The following is a 17,735-nucleotide window of genomic DNA, read 5'->3' on the forward strand; positions in this document are numbered from 1 at the left end:
GCTTATTGGAGAAGCACGTGGACTCTGGGATCCCCTTTCAGGTTCCTCTCCAGGTAACCCCAGCTCCCTCAATGGGGAAGCTGGCCCAGTCCGTGTGGAATGGAGATCCTTCTGCGCTGCCCCTGAAGCATGTCTGGTCTCCTTGCCTTGTCTCTAACTGTGTCTCGTTTCTTTGCTAGAAAGTCTGCATGACTTTGACATGCTTCCGGATGACGGGCGCTCTATCCACACTGAGGTGCCCAGGTAAGGAGGCCTCCTGCAGGTCGGGAGCCTGGCCTTGGCCCCTCTGATTCTTATAATGGCCAAATATCATAGGTTAAATGAGGAGAGCCTTTGGGTGGGAATAGAAAGAGTGGGGGAGGTAGTGAGGTTTGTGCGTCGTTTTTCTTGTAGAAAGACAATGGTTTCTCTTCATCGTGGGTTTGCTTCCCTGTGTAAAGCAAGATGATTTTTCAGGCAGACAGTTCTTCCTTGTGTAGGACTCCAGAGAATGCAGCCAGTCTGGCATTCCTTGCAAACCTACCCCCCACCAACCTACTCAATGCCAGTCATGTCCCGGCTGTTGAGTAATCCAACCCCCCGCCCCCCCCCCCCACCACCATAGTTTCAGCCACCCTCAGGAGGCAGTGCTGCCCCCAGTTGGGAACTGCTGATTAGGTTCACAGTTTTACTTGTGATGTCACAGAAACAGCAGCAGATGCTCTTTGGACCCTGTAAAGTGAATATTGTTCTCCTGCCTCGTTCTGCTCTGGCCCAAGCCCCAGCTGGCAGAGGAAGGGGTCGGAGAAAAGGTTTCATCTGTATAGGAGGCAGCAGAGGCTAACCCTGGGTATAGGGCTCATGAGTATTCATGAGACTGGGGGACCCTGAGATTTTAGGCGGGGCCTTCCTGCCTGGCCCTGGCTTATCAGTGTAGCGGCCATGGGGAGGTTACCCATCCTGTTGTCTCCATCCCTGTGACGGGTCTGTTGTGACAGCTGGACAACACACGGAGTACCCTAGGCAGACCAGTGATTGCATGTCCTTAAGCGGCAGCTGAGCGTTCCCTCCACATTGGCAGGACAGGCGTGAGGGCAGGGAGCGTGATGGCTGCTGGCCACCCTAGCTCACTCCTGCTGTTGAGCCATCCTCTCTGGCCAGCCCCAGATTTGCCTTGCGGTTAACCAGGGAGTTTAGAGGATGAACCCTGGGGTCTTTTCTCCAGACAGCATAATAAACTAGTAACCCCCCTAAGACAGGTTCTGGTGTTGTAAGTCCAACTCTGTGTGTCTCCCACCTTTTCCAGCGATGGTTGGATGTCCTGGGCTGTAACCTTTCTAGACCGACTTTTAATCTGGCTCGGGATCCGCAGGGACTAGATCTTCAGCGGTTTCTCCTGGATACCACAGCGTCACCATCAGAGATGTTCTCAAGGTGCCGTTTAAACCTGTTTCCTCAGGCCCGTGCCTCAGAGTCACAGCAAAGGAGTTTTTGCCTCGTTCTTCCACTGGGTATGGAGATTTCAGCCCAAAGCCAGAGCTGGGACTTCCTGTAGGTGACCTGGGGGGAGGACTGGGTTGGGGACATGACCAGGCTGGCACCCCCTCTGGTAGTGGTGCAATCCTGAGTCCAGGTCGACAGCATTCCTTGAACTTTCTTACGTTAGAGGTCCTTGTGACTATCTGATGGGAGTTGGTCCCTATGGCCCCCCCCCAAAAGCAAAATTTTGAAGACTTCATAGACAGGCCCTCCATGGCATCACAGCATCCAGAGGTGCTGTTCACACAGGTGCAGTGTGAAGGGTGCCCCCTAGAGGTGTGCCGTGAAGGAGCCTATTCACCAGTCATCCCAACGCCCCCTTCTGGGCCTTCAGGATCCTCGGTGAAAACCCCTGAAGGATGTCTTTCCACCCTGGTCACAGGACCCTGGGTTGCCACTTCCTTCGCTGGGCCACCTGGGCTCTGCCTTTCTCCTGCTTCCGTTCTACCCACCGTCCTCTCCCTCTTACTGAACACTCCTCTGGCGTCCCCGCTCACTTCCACTCTCACTTCCCCTCACCACCAGAACACGTAGGTTCTGATCATTTTGCATTGCCAAGAATGTAGGCCTCACCTCAGGTACTTTAAGTTTTCCTCCCTGTTGCTCTAATGCTGCTCCTATCTGAGCAGGTGCGTGAAGTGCAGACCAGAGCCCCCAGCACAGTTGTGCGGGTGGTTCATCAAGGTGAGTGAGGTCCCCCGGGGCTGGGCAGTGCACACCTCTCTGGAGGTATCCTCGATGCCTCTGGCAGGGTGGCTGTTCTCGAGAAAATAGTTTTCCTATTTTCTGAGAACATTTGAGAACTCTCAGAGCCCCCTGAGGGACTTATGTGTAAGTTGATGCCACTCCATTCTCATGACAGGCGTTTCCCAACTCATAAATGACTGTGCTTCCAAGTCAGTCTTCTGAAATGGGGCCACATTTTGCGAAGAAACAAGGCAGCTGGTGCTCTCCCCACACTATGGGGCCACTTTTGCCCGTGGTAAAGCTGTGATGGGTTAGAGAACCTTTGTGGTTTGGTTGGGGAAAGTCCTATTGCCTTGGAGTCATGGGAAACCCATGGCCAAGGAAAAGGCTTTCCCAGAGCAGCAGGAGATGGGCAGAGGCCGCCTGGGCCAGCGGAGGCCCCTGGAGTGCTTCGGACCTCAGGCTCCATGAGGCCCCTGGGAGAGCCCAGCTTCTGCTCCTGTCTCCACCAGCGCCTTGCCGGCAGCCTTGAACCTGGTCTCGTGGCCTCTCAAGTCTTGGCATCTCCACCTGTGCAGGAGACCTAATAAAGCTTTCTAAGAGCACTTCAAATGTTTTCAGGAGAACGTGTCACAGTGTGGCATTGCCCTGAGCGCCACCTCTCCACAGGGAGTGGCTAAGCATGGCAGCACACAGCCCCATGTGGTCCTTCGGGGCCCCCACAGAGGTCCATGTGTCCTCTGGCCTTTCCCTGTCTCTCTCTCGGAAGCTTTGTCAGAGGGACTAATCAATTAACTGGAAATTTCAGGAGTGTGTAGAAAGAACACAGCTTGGGCACCGAATCATCTTCTCACCCCATCCCTGCCCAAACACTAGCTAGGGAGCAAGAAAGACGAATGTCCCTTCCTGTTCCCTGACTGAAAAGTGATGAGACAATTACAGACCGACACATAGCAGTTGCTCAAGAAATGCTTGTTTCCTCAGGTTACCCAGGCTCTGCAAAGAGGGTGGAGGGGGATCCTTCAGACTTAAAGGCCATTCAGGCGAAGGGCAGAGCCGTATTGTTAGGGGTGCATCCTTGGGCAGTGCTTCCTCTAAGTCAGGAGAGCGGCTCCTTTCAGAAGGAGGGGAGGCTGTGATGGGCATGGTCGCATGGACAGGCTTCTGGAGTTGGCTCCTTGACCTAGGTGGTGGTTACAACAAAGTTTTTGCACTTTTATCCGTGTTGTATTTTACAATAAAGATTTATTTTCTGCTTTTTTCCTTCCTCATTCTCCTTACTGCGTAAATACAGAGAGCCAGGCAGAGCCTTACACTTGGGACACGTTGTGGGCAGTGGTGCCGGCAACCCAAGTACCCGACTTCAGGCCGATGTCGGGAGGATGTGGAGGTGAGGAGGGCAGGACCCTGCAAGCTGTTCAGCGTGTGATCCCCATGGAGGCTGAGGGTGGCAGCAGCAGCAGCAGTGAAAGGGAAGTGGGCAGATTTTTTTCTCAAAGTGAACCTCTGCTTGTCCTGCTGGGTCATGCTCTGCTGAGAGGGAGGGCAGCGTGGCTGTCTCCTGAATAGCTTAGAAGATGGTAGTTGTTTTCACTTTGAGGGCTGCCCTTTCCCAGCTTCTGAGACCCGGGTCCTGCTGCTCCGTAGGCCTTGCCAACACCACACATGGTGTGGTTCCAAAGGAGAAACAATGCCTTCACCTATGAAACACCTATGCCCTGGGCTGGCACGGAGGAGCGAGGGAACAGAGAAGGAAAGGACCTCAACTAGAAACCAGCACTAGAAAACGGGGTGCTTGCTGCGGCTTCTGTGGTTCTGAGGAGCCTGCCTTGCACGGGATGAAGATGTCAAATGCTTATCAGTAACATTAGGCTAAGGATGTACTTTTCAAAGTAGCCTGGCCAGACGTTCAAACCATCCAGTGCAAGGTTCCCAGCCAGGAGCAGCTTCTGCAGTGAGTCCGCCTCTTCCCAGACCCTGTCAGCTGTGTGACTTAGGTTTTCATTCCAGTCGAAGCAGGGCACCAAAACCTGTCAGGGGTCACACCTCCTCCTACTGATGCAGGTCCTGGGACCAGCTCATCCTCAGGAGCCCCGGCAGGGAGCGCCTGTATCAGAAGGGATCCAAGTCAGGCTTGGGGCTGGTACACCTGCCCTTGGAATTCAAACATGCTTGACCTCCCACTTTCCAAGAGAGTCTGTTAGGCTCACACGTTTTCTTTAATGGGGTTAGTTTGCTTAGTATTAAGGTTACCAGCCAGAAACGTGTCCTGCCTCATGACAACACGTCTACACCCAAGCACCTCAAAGGAGTCTCGCAAGGCACTGTCACGTGGAAGGCTCTGCCTTGTATATAGGTCCGAATACACAATCCTGCCTCCTGAGTTTCCCTACAGCACATCATGGATTTCCCCTGCCCTTTGCTTCTGCTCTGTCTTCTCTGGGGCCGGACTGTGGACAACCACATGACAGAAGCCTGACATTCATCTGCCCCACCAGATTGGCAAGAGGTAGTCCTGGTGAGCAAATGAAGACCTCTAGCGGGCTCAGAAACCGTCCCCTATTCCCCCAAACTTTTTCTGACCACAAGACCCGAGACTGCTCCGTGGTACGGGCATCCTCAATGTGTTTGGGAAGGACGCAGTGTTTGCAAATACATTAAATCCAGCGCAATGGGCTTTTCCATCGTTATTCACAACACTAAAGGGGATCTTCTTGAGAAGGATCTGTTTTGCCAATCTTCAAAGCCAGGGCAAGGCAAAAGGACTTCATGTGACACAGCACAAGCCTGATGAGCAGTGACACATCTTCACGCTGCACCCGCTGATTATCACGGCTGAACACGACATTCACTCTCACGAGACTTCTCAGGTCAGGTACTCACGTTCACTGTGTCTTTTCCGGGGAGAGGGAGTAAAATGATTACCTTAGTACTCAGATTAATAACAAGAATCCAAAAGTAGGCTGTCAACCACAGGGAAGGTCCTTAACTGGCTTAATGTGGCCGAGGGTTCAGTGCTGATTACTCAACAAAATATGAAATGACTCTTTCCGCTGTGGCCTTTTCCCACATTGTTCTCTCTTGACCTGGGTGTCACCAAAAGGATTCAGCTCTCTATACACAGACGAGGGAATACCAACCTTTATTTACACTTGGGTTCAAGTTCAGAACTGCCATCTTAGTATAGCAAGGCAAAAAAAAGCACAGATCCTGAGACCAAGGTTCAGATTCCCACATAAGCATATTAACCGTGTGACAACCAGCAAACGTTACCCAGTTTCTTCAGTAAAGTGGGAAGAGTGTCACCCCAGCTCCCAGCGGCCGTTACAGCTGCCCCAGCTGCCACCCTGGGCACCACCCTGCAGGCAGCTGGGCTGAGAGAACGTGGGCCTCCAGGTCTCAGCCCTGCTGGTTAGGGTGGGACTCAGGGAGTTATTGAACCTCTGAGGAAGCCCCTAACCCCAAAATTCTCCAAAGGCAAGAAATAGGAACTCGAACTGGTGCAAGGGCTAAGTGAGAAAAACTAAACATAGGTGTTCAATAAATATTAGTTATTTATAAGTCTTGCCCAGGACAGGGACGGAGGGCCTCTGTCACAGGTGTTGAATTCTGACGCTAGCTCTGAGGGAGAAAAGCATGGGGTGTTAAGTTGCAATTCTTGCCTGGACCCCTTTTCATCTGATTGGTGGGATAAATAACATTATTTAAAAAATCATTTACTTCATACTCATCCTAAAACCCACCCAAACACTAAATATGCACATTTATACTAAGCGCGTGTGTGTACGTGTGTGCACATACACGCAGAAACCACGAGGTAGTTTGGATCACCGTGAAAAAATCAATACTTTCCCTAATTCTCTGCCGCAGAGTGGTAACCAGTGATTGCACGATAGCTACTTAAAATTATTGGTTAAATGAAAACCAAAAAATTCCAGGAGAATATAACATTTACAAGTAAATAGTAAATACAACTGTATTTTAATTTCTTGGTCTCGGAAAACTAGGCTGTGACCGCTTTAAATTAATGGTCCAAGTTATATGTATTTCCTTTAATACAGAAGGACATAGCCTTCCGGTATCTATACAACTTACTAAGTAGTCTCAATAGATTCTATTTTACAACTTGCTTTACTCTCCATGCTTTTGTGGAAGATTCAATACAATCTCTATGTACATATTTTAAACATTATTTCTGAACTACATTTGGAATTCCTTAAATAAAAAAATAATCACCATTCTCCACCTTCTCGGGAAAGTGCCAGACTAACGCCTGACCAGCACTGCTGCTCTCTAGCATCTGGAGAAATCCTTATTCCCACACCACCCCCAGGCCAAAAAAGTGCAATGAATTCAAACTACATGGGAAAAAGCAACATCTATTGTTCTTATCTTCCCCACAGCAAGAAAAGTCTCTTTATAGGTATGCCAGTGCTGTTTTAATTTGCCAGGGAAATAGGGCTCTCTCAAGCCAGAGCAGGAAAATCTTCAGGGTCGTCTGGGTTTGGAGCAACATCTTGTGTCTGAAAAAGAAAAGTTTTGAAAGCAACCGTCACTTCACCCATTCCCACCTGGGTGCAGAGCTGTGTGAAACACGGTGCCCACTCTCCCTCAGGGGAGGAGCTAATGGGGTAGGGATAGCGGCCCAAACGTTGAGGGAGAGAGGGTCCCAGTGGGAAGAGAAGAGTGGCAGGGTCACTCTGAGTGAGGCCCTGCTCTGAGCTGCAGCCAAGTGCTGCACAGACCCCAAAGAGGGGACATGGAAGGGTGCCTCTCCCTCCTCTGACCCGCTCCCGTCCCTGTTGCAGAACGGCTGGCAGTGCCTACTGGCCACCCCCGGCCCTCCCTCCCACAGATCCTTACTGATCTTACAGATCCTTCCTTCATCCAATAAATATGGAGGATATTTATTGGATAAATTTGCTCCATGTAGCAAAAAAAAAATTTGCTACATGGAGATATAAGGATGATTAAAGACAGTCCTGCCCTTGGGGAGCTCACAAAGTTGGGGGAGAAACATACTGGTAAGTTCAGTCACAGATGGCCTGGGAATGGGGGCCCACAGTCAGGGCATCCAATGCAATTTGGTGGCCAAGTACACATCACAGTCAAGTAATGTTTTCTAGAAGAGAAGGTTCTCCCAGAGATAAGCCTCAATGAATGAGCAAAGAGAACAGAATCCCGCAACAATGCGAGCGTGAAGGCTGTTAGAAGCTGGAAGAGCCCAGGTGGGCGGCAGGTTCGAGGACCGGATCACCACACTGCACACGCGGTGGCAGAGCTCTGCTATGGGAAAGGAGTGGATGTATATTTTCTATTCCCAGAATAGTTCCTTTTTCCAACATGGCCTCAAATGTACCCAGAAAAAACAATGTTGTGTTTTTGCTCTTGTTTAAGTATAACAGACTAGTTTCTCCTCCCAGGGGCTGCTCCCTGGAGTAAGGGAGTCAGGCAGCAAAAGGAACATTTCCCAGACCAGCCACAGAGAAGGGGCTGCTCCTCTTCCATCGTCACAAGGGCGGCACGGGGGCCTGTGCTGGCCACCGGGCCTTGTGCCCAACTCCCACTCAACAGGTGTTTGTTCAAAAAACATTTATGAAGCACCTACTACAGCTTACATTGCGCTAGGCACTGGGGAAACCATCATGTCCCCTGGAGACAGCAGACACTGATCAACAACTGCACCAGCGAGAATACAATTACAAATGCAGATGGTGCTTCAAAGCAAATAAGGACTCTGACCTGGTCTGGAAGACTTCTCTGAGAAAGGGAGGTTGGAGGATCTATTCTAGGTAAACAGGCAAAGGGGTGGGAGAAGGGCCAGCAGGTGCAAAGGCCCTGTGGGGTAAGGAACATGCTTGTCTGTTCTAGAAGTAGAGCAGTGTTGGCTGAAGAGTGGGAAAGAATGGTTTGAAGCGAAAAGGTGGCCTTGAAGCTGTAGGAAGGATTTTGTCTACCCTGAAAGCATCAGGGCCCAGGGCAGATGATCAGACCATGGTAAGCCACCGTCAGTTGATCTAATTCAATCCCAAGCCTGGGGATCTTATCTGATGCAGATGTGTGAATTTTTCTCCAGCTCTGAACGTGCGTTCATGGCAGACATCGAACTTCCCTGGAGACCCTGGAGGCCAGGGCTACACAATGGTCTGTATCCAACTGATGTCCATCATGCTACCATGACCGTTCCAAACACTCCAACATCAGACCCACACGAGACAGAGGAGGAAGAACCTCCTCTGTCTAGACGAGGCAGAACCTGATGATCTTCCAAAATTAGACTATGTAGGCCCAGGGCATCTTCATCCTCTCACTTCAGAAAACCATCAGGGTTTAGAATATGAACACTGGGCTTCCCTGGTGGCGCAGTGGTTGAGAGTCCGCCTGACGATGCAGGGGACACAGGTTCGTGCCCTGGTCCGGGAAGATCCCACATGCTGCAGAGCGGCTAGGCCCGTGAGCCATGGCCGCTGAGCCTGCGCGTCCGGAGCCTGTGCTCCGCGGCGGGAGAGGCCACAACAGTGAAAGGCCCACGTACCATAAAAAAAAAAATAGAATATAAACACTTACCACCACTTCTGCTCTGGGTCCATAGTTTTCTGCCCTTCTGATCCTTCCCCGGCCTCCCCGTGTGCCACCTCTGGCTCCGCGCCCGGGACGAGGGAGGTTACCAAAATTAATCTCCAGCTGGGATGTGATGTCATTGGCCGCTTTCCGGAAAACGTGGGCATCATCCTCATAGTCATCCTTTACCAACTGAAACACAGTTACAGCATCAAACACAGAACACACACATGGCCGTCTCCATGGACACTCACTGGGCCGGGCTCTGGGCAGGGGAAGATGCTGCTGCTCTGCTTCCAGCCAGGTGGGTTCTGCACATTTTTGAAGCCACATGTTCTCATACTCATAGTCCTTGTTTTTTGAATTGGAGTATAGTTGATTTACAATGCTGTGTTAGTTTCTGCTGTAACAGCAAAGTCAGTCAGCTATACATATACATATATCCACTATTTTTTTAGACTCTATTCCCGTATGGGTCATCACAGAATATCGAACAGAGTTCCCTGTGCTACAAGGTAGGTTCTTATTAGTTGTCCATTTTATACATAGTAGTGTCTCACAGTCTTAATTCAAACATTTTTGAACTTACCGTTACTTCAAGTGAGACCAAATTTCTATCAGTTTAGTAGGTTAAGATGTAAGATTTGACGTGACTAACAGTAATCATTTAAATGTTTTATATCGAATAAGTGTATTTTGCTGAGATTGAAAAGTTTTAGTTTCTGCCTTTTGTTTTATTTCTTCACAAATGCTACTCTGATAAATAAGGAAAATCACCTTCCTAGAATAGAGCTTGATGGAGAAACTTCTTTCAACATGGGTGCTGACTGTACAAATACCGTATGTTAAAAACTGGATGATATACAATAAACACCTCTGACTCAAAATATATGGAAAGGATAGAACAACAGTATGATTTATCTGAGGGTTGCTACCAAGGCAGCATAAAGAACTCAAGCTGCTTTTGAAGAACTGCTCTAGTTCAAATTCTTTGAGAAAGTACATTTTATTGTAAGAGGTCAAATAAGTTCTACCTCTTGTTAAAAGAACACTGTATTAAATAAAACTCCTTCAAATTTGATTTGGCTTCAATTCCTAACCATGAATGAAACAAAGAAGAACTCTCACTTTTAAGTAAAATATAAACCTACAGAAAATATGCCAGTGATCGTAGACGAGAATCTCCCAAGTGCTGTAAGGTTAAACATCCCTACAGCTTGTCCAGAAAATGGAATCAAATTTCCCTGAGCACATCAGTCCCTTTTGGCCATATGTTCATTTCAGGTTTCACATTTAACACTTGTGTCCCCTTCGAAGTTTCAGATTAAAATAAATCAAAGGCCTTAGATGGGCTCTCAAAGCTAAAAAGATGAAGGAAAGAACAATTCAGGAACAATGGCACTCTGGCAACAAGACAAACACAAAAGATATAAGAGGTAAAATGATAACTACGGCCTGGTTTAGAAAACAATTGGCTGTCAGTGTGCCTCAGCAGAGACACGGCAGCCTTCCCAGTAAGAAGGGACAACTTGCAATGGAAGCAAAGTGAACGAATAGTCAGGCCAAGGTGCTTTAAGGTCCCAGCTCTCTTCATAGGCTACTGTTTGGTCTGAACCTTGCAAAGAACAGAGCTCCATGCAAATAAGAGGTGTTATTCTAGTGCCTTTGTCTCTTAGGGCACTCAGAACAAAGTCAGTGACACCAATCACTTCTTGGACTAGTGATTTGGCTTCTGTTGCTTTAAGAAAAATTCCTGGCTAAAATCGTCAATGCCACAAGATTAATAAGTACCAAAGATGTGTGCTTTACTGAGACCAAGCTCGATGACTCAGCAGCTAACACAGTTGCTTCAAAGATTCCAGGAGACCTCTCTCTGGAGCCAGGGAGGATGAATCTGGTGTGGATTAAGGAAGAGCAGCTTCTATTTTTACCTAACATGTCAGCTGCACATTTCACATCCTAACAGCACAATTGTTTTAGGCAAAGCTTTATTTACAGTGCCCCAGAACAAAAAAGAAGAAAATGGATAGAAAAAAAAAAAAAACAACAACTAGCTGATGGACTTGTAAAAAGGCCTCACTCGTATGTGTACAAAAAGCCATTTCTAGTGGAAAAGCTAAAAACTTATTAGACTCGGGCTTCCCTGGTGGCGCAGTAGTTGAGAGTCCGCCTGCTGATGCAGGGGACACGGGTTCGTGCCCTGGTCCGGGAAGATCCCACATGCCGCGGAGCGGCTGGGCCCGTGAGCCATGGCCGCTGAGCCTGTGCGTCCGGAGCCTGTGCTCTGCAACGGGAGAGGCCACAACAGTGAGAGGCCTGCGTACCGCAAAACAACAACAACAAAAAAAACACAAAACGTACTAGACTCCAAGAGCTTGGACTGACTGAAACAGGAGTTAGGAGGGGATCCTGTATCATAAATGACCCCCTAGGGAAACTATTCATTCAAAGAATATAACTAACCAAAGTGTAAATGGGAACACAGACAAATCTACATAGTACAAAACTCCTGAGTTTCAAATGGAAAATCAGTGAATATCCAGCAGACAGGAAGGGTGCTCACTACCGTCATCGACACAGAGACTGGTATCAAGATAAATAGCTGTGACGGAATGAAACAAACTCTAAATTTTAAAATCAGAATGATTCAGTGTACCCTTCCTTAAGTTCAGCAGCTTAAATAGAATGTGATTAAATAACTCTCTGACCAGCCTTCTCAATATCTGCTGGAAGATATTTTCAAAGCGGAAGTTGCCAATGAAGAGCTGAACATAAACCTTGTAAAATCAGGACCACAAAAGACAGAGGAACGCACAAGCAGTTCCAACAGGATAGCTGGCCACAGCAGCAGTGCCCGACGGTGCTGCCAGGTGCTTCAGGGCTCCTCTGGTGAGTTTCTGCAGAGGGAGCAAAGCTGCTACAGTAACACAGAAAAGGCTTCACCCAACCCTGACCAGTTAAAAATGATCAACTAGTTCCAACTAAATGCTCTTATTAGGAATTAGAACTGTGAAAAAAAACCCACTGAATCACTTTGCTATACACCTGGAACTAATAAAATATTGTAAATCAACTATACTTAAACTTAAAAAAAACAAAAGAATTAGAACTGAAGATAATCTAATCACGAAAATGCAGAGTAGTTATCCTCTGAAATGGATTCAGGAAACATTCTGTACCTCTCTTCTGACACAAAATTGACATGCAGCTAAAACATACAGCATGTGCACAGTCTTTGCACAGTTCTGGAGGGAGCAGAAAGTGCACTGTCACTATAACTGCTTTGGATTAAGTATTAATAGGTCAATTCTTTTTCAATTTTTTTCTTAATAAACAATAAAAATACAGTAAAATTAGGCACACATAATCTCTGATTACTCTTAGGTTGAAACTAGAATGTCAACTACTAATGTTCCATTTTTAAAATAGAAGTGGAAAAGCCCATTTCGTTTCCAATAAGGTAACAGTGAAGATTACCTCTAGATACAAAACATCATGCTTACATCATCTCTATATTTAGACTTGTGTATCACCACTGCTTTGGAAGGGACAGTGGACTCAGGTTTCCGGATGTTAAATTCAGGCTTTGGTCTGGTCTGTTCTTGAAGATTTTTCCACTCATCTAGGGTCATCTCTTGAACTTGAGTTTCTTCTTCTACCTCCAACTCAGGAACTCTATAAAGAAGTAAAATCATAAAGAATTATTTCTGACAGGTCTGAAATGTCTACTTTCTCAAAGAGAAAGTCATAACCATTAGTTTAACGTACTTTCATGGTTCTGTATCTTAAATTTAAATAAGGTAAGAAAATCTTTGAACCATAAGCTTCTTTATTTTATTTTCATCATTTTATGCCACCATTGCCAACTGAAGGTAATTCCTGTCTGTGTTCAAAGCAGTCTTTGAAAAATGGGAGCATCACCATCCCAATGACATTAATATTACACTTCACCACCAGGCACTCCCTTCCCCTATGACATTACACACAAAATGAGATAGGCAATTGTAGAAACAAATGGGAGAAGTAACTGAGACAAAACACATATAAGGAGACCATGAACAGAGGTTATAAACAATGGGTCACAAATATGTACTTTTGTAAATATCCTCCTTAAATTCATGAATTCTTAAAACAGAAGACAGACATATAGAACAATGGAATAGAATTCAAAGTCCAGAAATAAGCCCTCACATTTATGAGCAATTAATTTTTTTGATCAGGGTGCCAAAGACCATTCTTTTGCACTTGGATATTTAGTTTTCCCAGCCCCGTTTGTTGAAAAGACTGTTCTTTCTCCTTTGAATTAAGTTGGACTTCTCATACCATAAATATAAGAGCTAAAAGTATAAAACTCTTAGAAGAAAACAGAGGCATAAACCTTGGATTAAGCAATGGTATCTTACATATGACATCAAAAGCACAGCAACAAAAGAAAAAGTAAATAAACTGGACATCACCAAAACTGAAAATTTTTGTGCTGCAAAAGGACACCATCAAGAAAGTGAAGAGACAACTCATAGAATGAGAGAAAATATTTGCAAATCATATATATATCTAATAAGAGACTTAGATCTAGAATACATAAAGGACTCATAACTCAAAAAACTAAATGATGCAACTAAAAAATGTGCATTTGTCAAAACAATGAATGTACACTTATTTTTGTACATTTCACAATAAATAAATTTTATATCAGTTTAGGTGGTGGGTATAGGTGTTCACTGTAAAATTCTTTAAACTTGGCTGTGTTTGAAATTTTTCATAATAAAATGCTGGAAAAATACTAATATTAAAACATATCCCAAACATACATTGGCAAAAATATAAAAAGACAGTAAATTTTGTAATGCCAAATACTGGAAACAACCCAAAATCATCTGGAGGGAATTTGCTGGAAAAATTATGTATATCAAACATGAATATTAAGCAGCTAAAAAGAAATGAGAAATACATAAATTGCTGTGGAGCACCTCCTGGATATACTGATGAAAAAGCAAGGTGGAATGTCTGTTACCACTCACCTAAGAAATAAGGAGGCATACAAATATATATACATATAGGTTTAAAAAAAAAATCATAATATAAACCAGGGAAAGAACAGGGATAGCAGCTATTTGGAAAATATCATGTTTTAACAGATTGTACTTTGGAAACATTTAAATATTTTACATAAATAAATAAATCTATAGAACAGATTTAAATTAAAATTCAATCTCTAAAATTTGGAAGCAAAATTAATCAAATTAGCCTAATTGTTTATCAAGTTGGTGATAAAAGCATCAGAAAAAAGCTATTTAAAGTGCCTTTAAATACAAATTTATAATTATTCATCTCTCTGTATGTAACTTTTTAATAATCATATTATTGGAGGTAGTGTTGGTAATATTATTTGTTACTGTCGTGTGTGCAGCAAATGGGTAATAGTATGATGTTATTGACAACTGGGATTTTCAGCATGGAAGAAAAAGAGAGAGAAACTTAAGAAAGTTTAGCTAAAAATTTTGTACTCCTAAATTTCAAATGGAAATATTGAATGAACTCATAATATATTTTAGCTTAAAAATGTGTGTGTGTGTGTGTGTGTGTGTGTGTGTGTGTGTGTGTGTATTCCTCAGCTCTGTCCACTTAAATGTCCTAGAAACAGTTAAGAACCTAGTAGCAGTAAGTAACCCTAGTGCCTAGACTATGGTCTCTAAATACCATATTCTATTTTTTTAAAATTTATTTTACTGAAGTACAGTTGATTTATACTGTACAGCAAAGTGATTCAGTTATACATAGATATACATTCTTTTTCATATTCTTTTCCATTATGGTTTATTACAGAATATTGAGTAGAGTTCCCTGTGCTTTACAACAGTAGGACCTTGTTTATCCATTCTATGTAAAATAGTTTGTATCTACTAATCCCAAACTCCCGATCCATCCTTCCCCGACATCCACTCCACCTTGGCAAACACAAGTCTGTTCTCTATGTCTGTGAGTCTGTTTCTGTTTCATAGATAAGTTTATTTATGTCATATTTTAGACTCCACATATAAGTGATATCATATGGTTCTAAATACCATATTCTATTAAAGGACTCTGGCTCCCTGGAAAAATGACTCAGTATGAGACGTGAAGTATAGATGATGAGTCTGAAACATGTCCTACCAGAAAGCAAGGAAGCTATCAGAGACCACTGAATGTGTGTAAAAAGGATCAAGAATCAACTTGAAGAGGCCCCCTTCAGTCAAAAAATGGATCAGTTTAAGCACCAATAAGCATAAAAACTCAGTGTACTGAAACACATCAGATATGTTTAAATCTCTAAGTTCACAAGGACACTTAAAAAAAGTCACTGGCACCTTTGAAGGATATGAGGGAACCAACTCATTATTCTGAAAATGAGTAAATTAAAAGTAAAACACGCCTTTTATGCATCCTTCATTTCCTAAACAAACTTACACTCAGTTTAATCAACTAGTTCTAGGTAAGCTTTTCTTTACAGATCATCCCAGCTACTTAACTGAAGAAAGAATCATAGAATTAGACTATCACTAATTTGCAGCCCTAATGAATTAATGGATAAAGGCAATGATAATCAGCAGCCTTCCATAACCTATGAAACAATCTTGCCAAAGAGTTGAACCTGAATTTAATCAAACCTCTGCCTCTCATTATTAATATTCAGGAAATTTTTTTAAAAATATGAAGAACAGAGAAACATGTTGGACTACTCTACAATGCCATGCTGGGACTGGCTTGCACCAAGTCGTAACAGCCAATCGTTAAATTCTCAGGAATTTTGCGAGTTGGCTGTGAAATACAGTTGTTAAAAATTAAATTATAGAAACATATAATTAAATGTTAAAACATGTTTAAATGTTAAAACAAAGGTAATAAATCCTCACAACTCATCATTCCCTAATTATTTCACTACATTTTGCCTTTTCCTATGCACTTGAAGTTATTTATCTCTATTTTATGTGTAGAGTGGATATACTATGCAATGATGTACTACCGCACATCTTTTCCCACTCTGTGTTCAATGATGTTGCTTTGGTGGTTTTAAATCAGCCATGGTAGGAATATTTACACCACAGAAACTAGCAAGTGCAATAGATCCAGGCTTTTTCATGCCAGAGAACCAGATGTTAAATATTTACCAGCACACCACTGATTACAGGGGTGCAATCAATACAATTCTGACTCTGAGAAACTATTTGGACAAATGACCCAGCTTTTTCAACAAATAAATTGCAAGAAAATTAATAAAAAAGAAGACACGTAGATTGAAAGCGACTTAAGGGTAATCAAGATAGTTTGATATTGGCAGAACAATGGAACAGACTATAGAGAAATAGGCCCACACATACATGGGCGATTGATTTTCAAATAATGGTTTTCAGTATGCTGGAATAACTAGACATGCATATGCAAAAAAAAAAAGGAGGGAACGTCTATCCATACCTCACATTGTATATAAAAGTCAACTCAAAATGGACCAAATGTTAATTTTTAAAAATGGATCATAGACCTAAATATAAAACCCAAAATTATAAAACTTATAGGAGAAAACATTTGTGGTATTAGGTTAGGAAAAGATTTCACACCAAAATCATGATCAATGAAAGAACTGATAAATTGAACTTCCTCAAAATTAAAAACTTCTGTTCTTCAAAAGACACTGTCAAGAGGGGACTTCCTGGGTGGTCCAGAGGGTAAGACTCCATGCTCCCAATGGAGGGGGCATGGGTTTGATCCCTGGTCGGGGAACTAGATCCAGCATGCAAGCTGCAACTAAGAAGCCTGCAGGCCGCAACTAAAGATCCCACATGCTGCAACGAAGATCCCATGTGCCACAACTAAGACCTGGCACAGCCAAAATAAATAAATAAATATTTTTTAAAAAAGAAAAAGAAAATGGGTGGTCATCATTTAAAAAACAAAATGACACTGTCAAGAGAATAAAAAATCAGGCCACAGATTTGGAGAAAATATTTGCAAATCATGTATCTGATAGAGGACTTGAATCCAGAATATACGAAGAACTCTCAAAACTCAGTAATAAGAAAACAAACCAATTATAAAATGAGCAAATGATTTAAACAGACTACTAAAGAAGACATACAGATGGCAAATAACCCGTGAAGAGAGGCTCAACATCATTAGTCATTAGGGAAATGTAAATTAAAACCACAATGAGATATACACCTATTATAAGGCTGAAAAATTAAAAACTGGAACAACCACTTTGAAAATGAGTTTGGCAGTTTCTAGAAAAGTTACATAAACACCTGCCATTTCACTCAGGAGAAATGAAAATGTATATCTACAGAAAGGCACACACAGAAATGTTCATAGTAGCTTTATTTATAATAGCAAAAACTGTAAACCCACATGATCATCATCAGGCAGATGGATAAACAAATAGTGGTCTATCTGTAAAATGGAATATTGCTCAACAATAAATAGGAAGGAACTACTGAAACACTCAACAACCTGAATGAATCTTAAAATATGCATGCTCAGTGAAAGAATATAGACAAAAAAAGAATACAAAAAGAATACATGCTGTATGCTTCCATTTATATAAAATTATAGCAATTGCAAACTAATCTTTAATGACAAAAAAGTAGATCACTGGTTGCCTGGGGGAAAGGGGCGGGATGGAGGGATTACAAAGGGACACAAGGAAACTTTTTGGGTTGATAGATGTGCTCATTATTTTTATTGTTTATGGATTTCAAACTTGTAAAACTGTACATTCTAAATATGTGCTGTTTATTGGATTTGGATTGTATCTCAATAAAACTGTTTTTAAAAGAGATGTAAGAAACATAAAAATTAAAATGTATATTTCAATATTAATTCAAACAAATAAGTTGTTTTAAAAAAAGATTTTGAGATAATCAGGGAAACTGACAAACTGCCTAGATATTTAATGATAAGGAATTGTTAAAAAATTTTAGATGGGATAATGATAT

The 17,735-nt window shown here is 43.3% G+C and overlaps 1 protein-coding gene across 2 annotated transcripts in view; it reads right to left on the reverse strand.

Annotated features, from left to right (window-relative positions):
• Positions 1–5,339: 5,339 nt before the first annotated feature.
• The window catches only part of HABP4 (hyaluronan binding protein 4), a 36,590-nt gene continuing 24,194 nt past the window's right edge, over positions 5,340–17,735 (reverse strand). The window contains exons 6-8 of one of the 2 annotated variants that reach the window (XM_079926135.1): positions 12,270–12,441; positions 8,773–8,958; positions 5,340–6,728 (exon numbers count right to left, since the gene is read on the reverse strand). In XM_079926135.1, coding sequence (XP_079782261.1) covers positions 6,672–6,728; positions 8,773–8,958; positions 12,270–12,441 — 415 coding nt within the window. In that variant the 3' untranslated portion in view covers positions 5,340–6,671. Of the gene's footprint in view, positions 6,729–8,444; positions 8,959–12,269; positions 12,442–17,735 lie in introns of those variants that run through there. The other variant, XM_079926134.1, reaches the window with a different exon arrangement.

The sequence above is a fragment of the Stenella coeruleoalba genome (assembly GCF_951394435.1).
Source record: "Stenella coeruleoalba genome assembly, chromosome: 7".
NCBI lineage: Eukaryota > Metazoa > Chordata > Mammalia > Artiodactyla > Delphinidae > Stenella > Stenella coeruleoalba.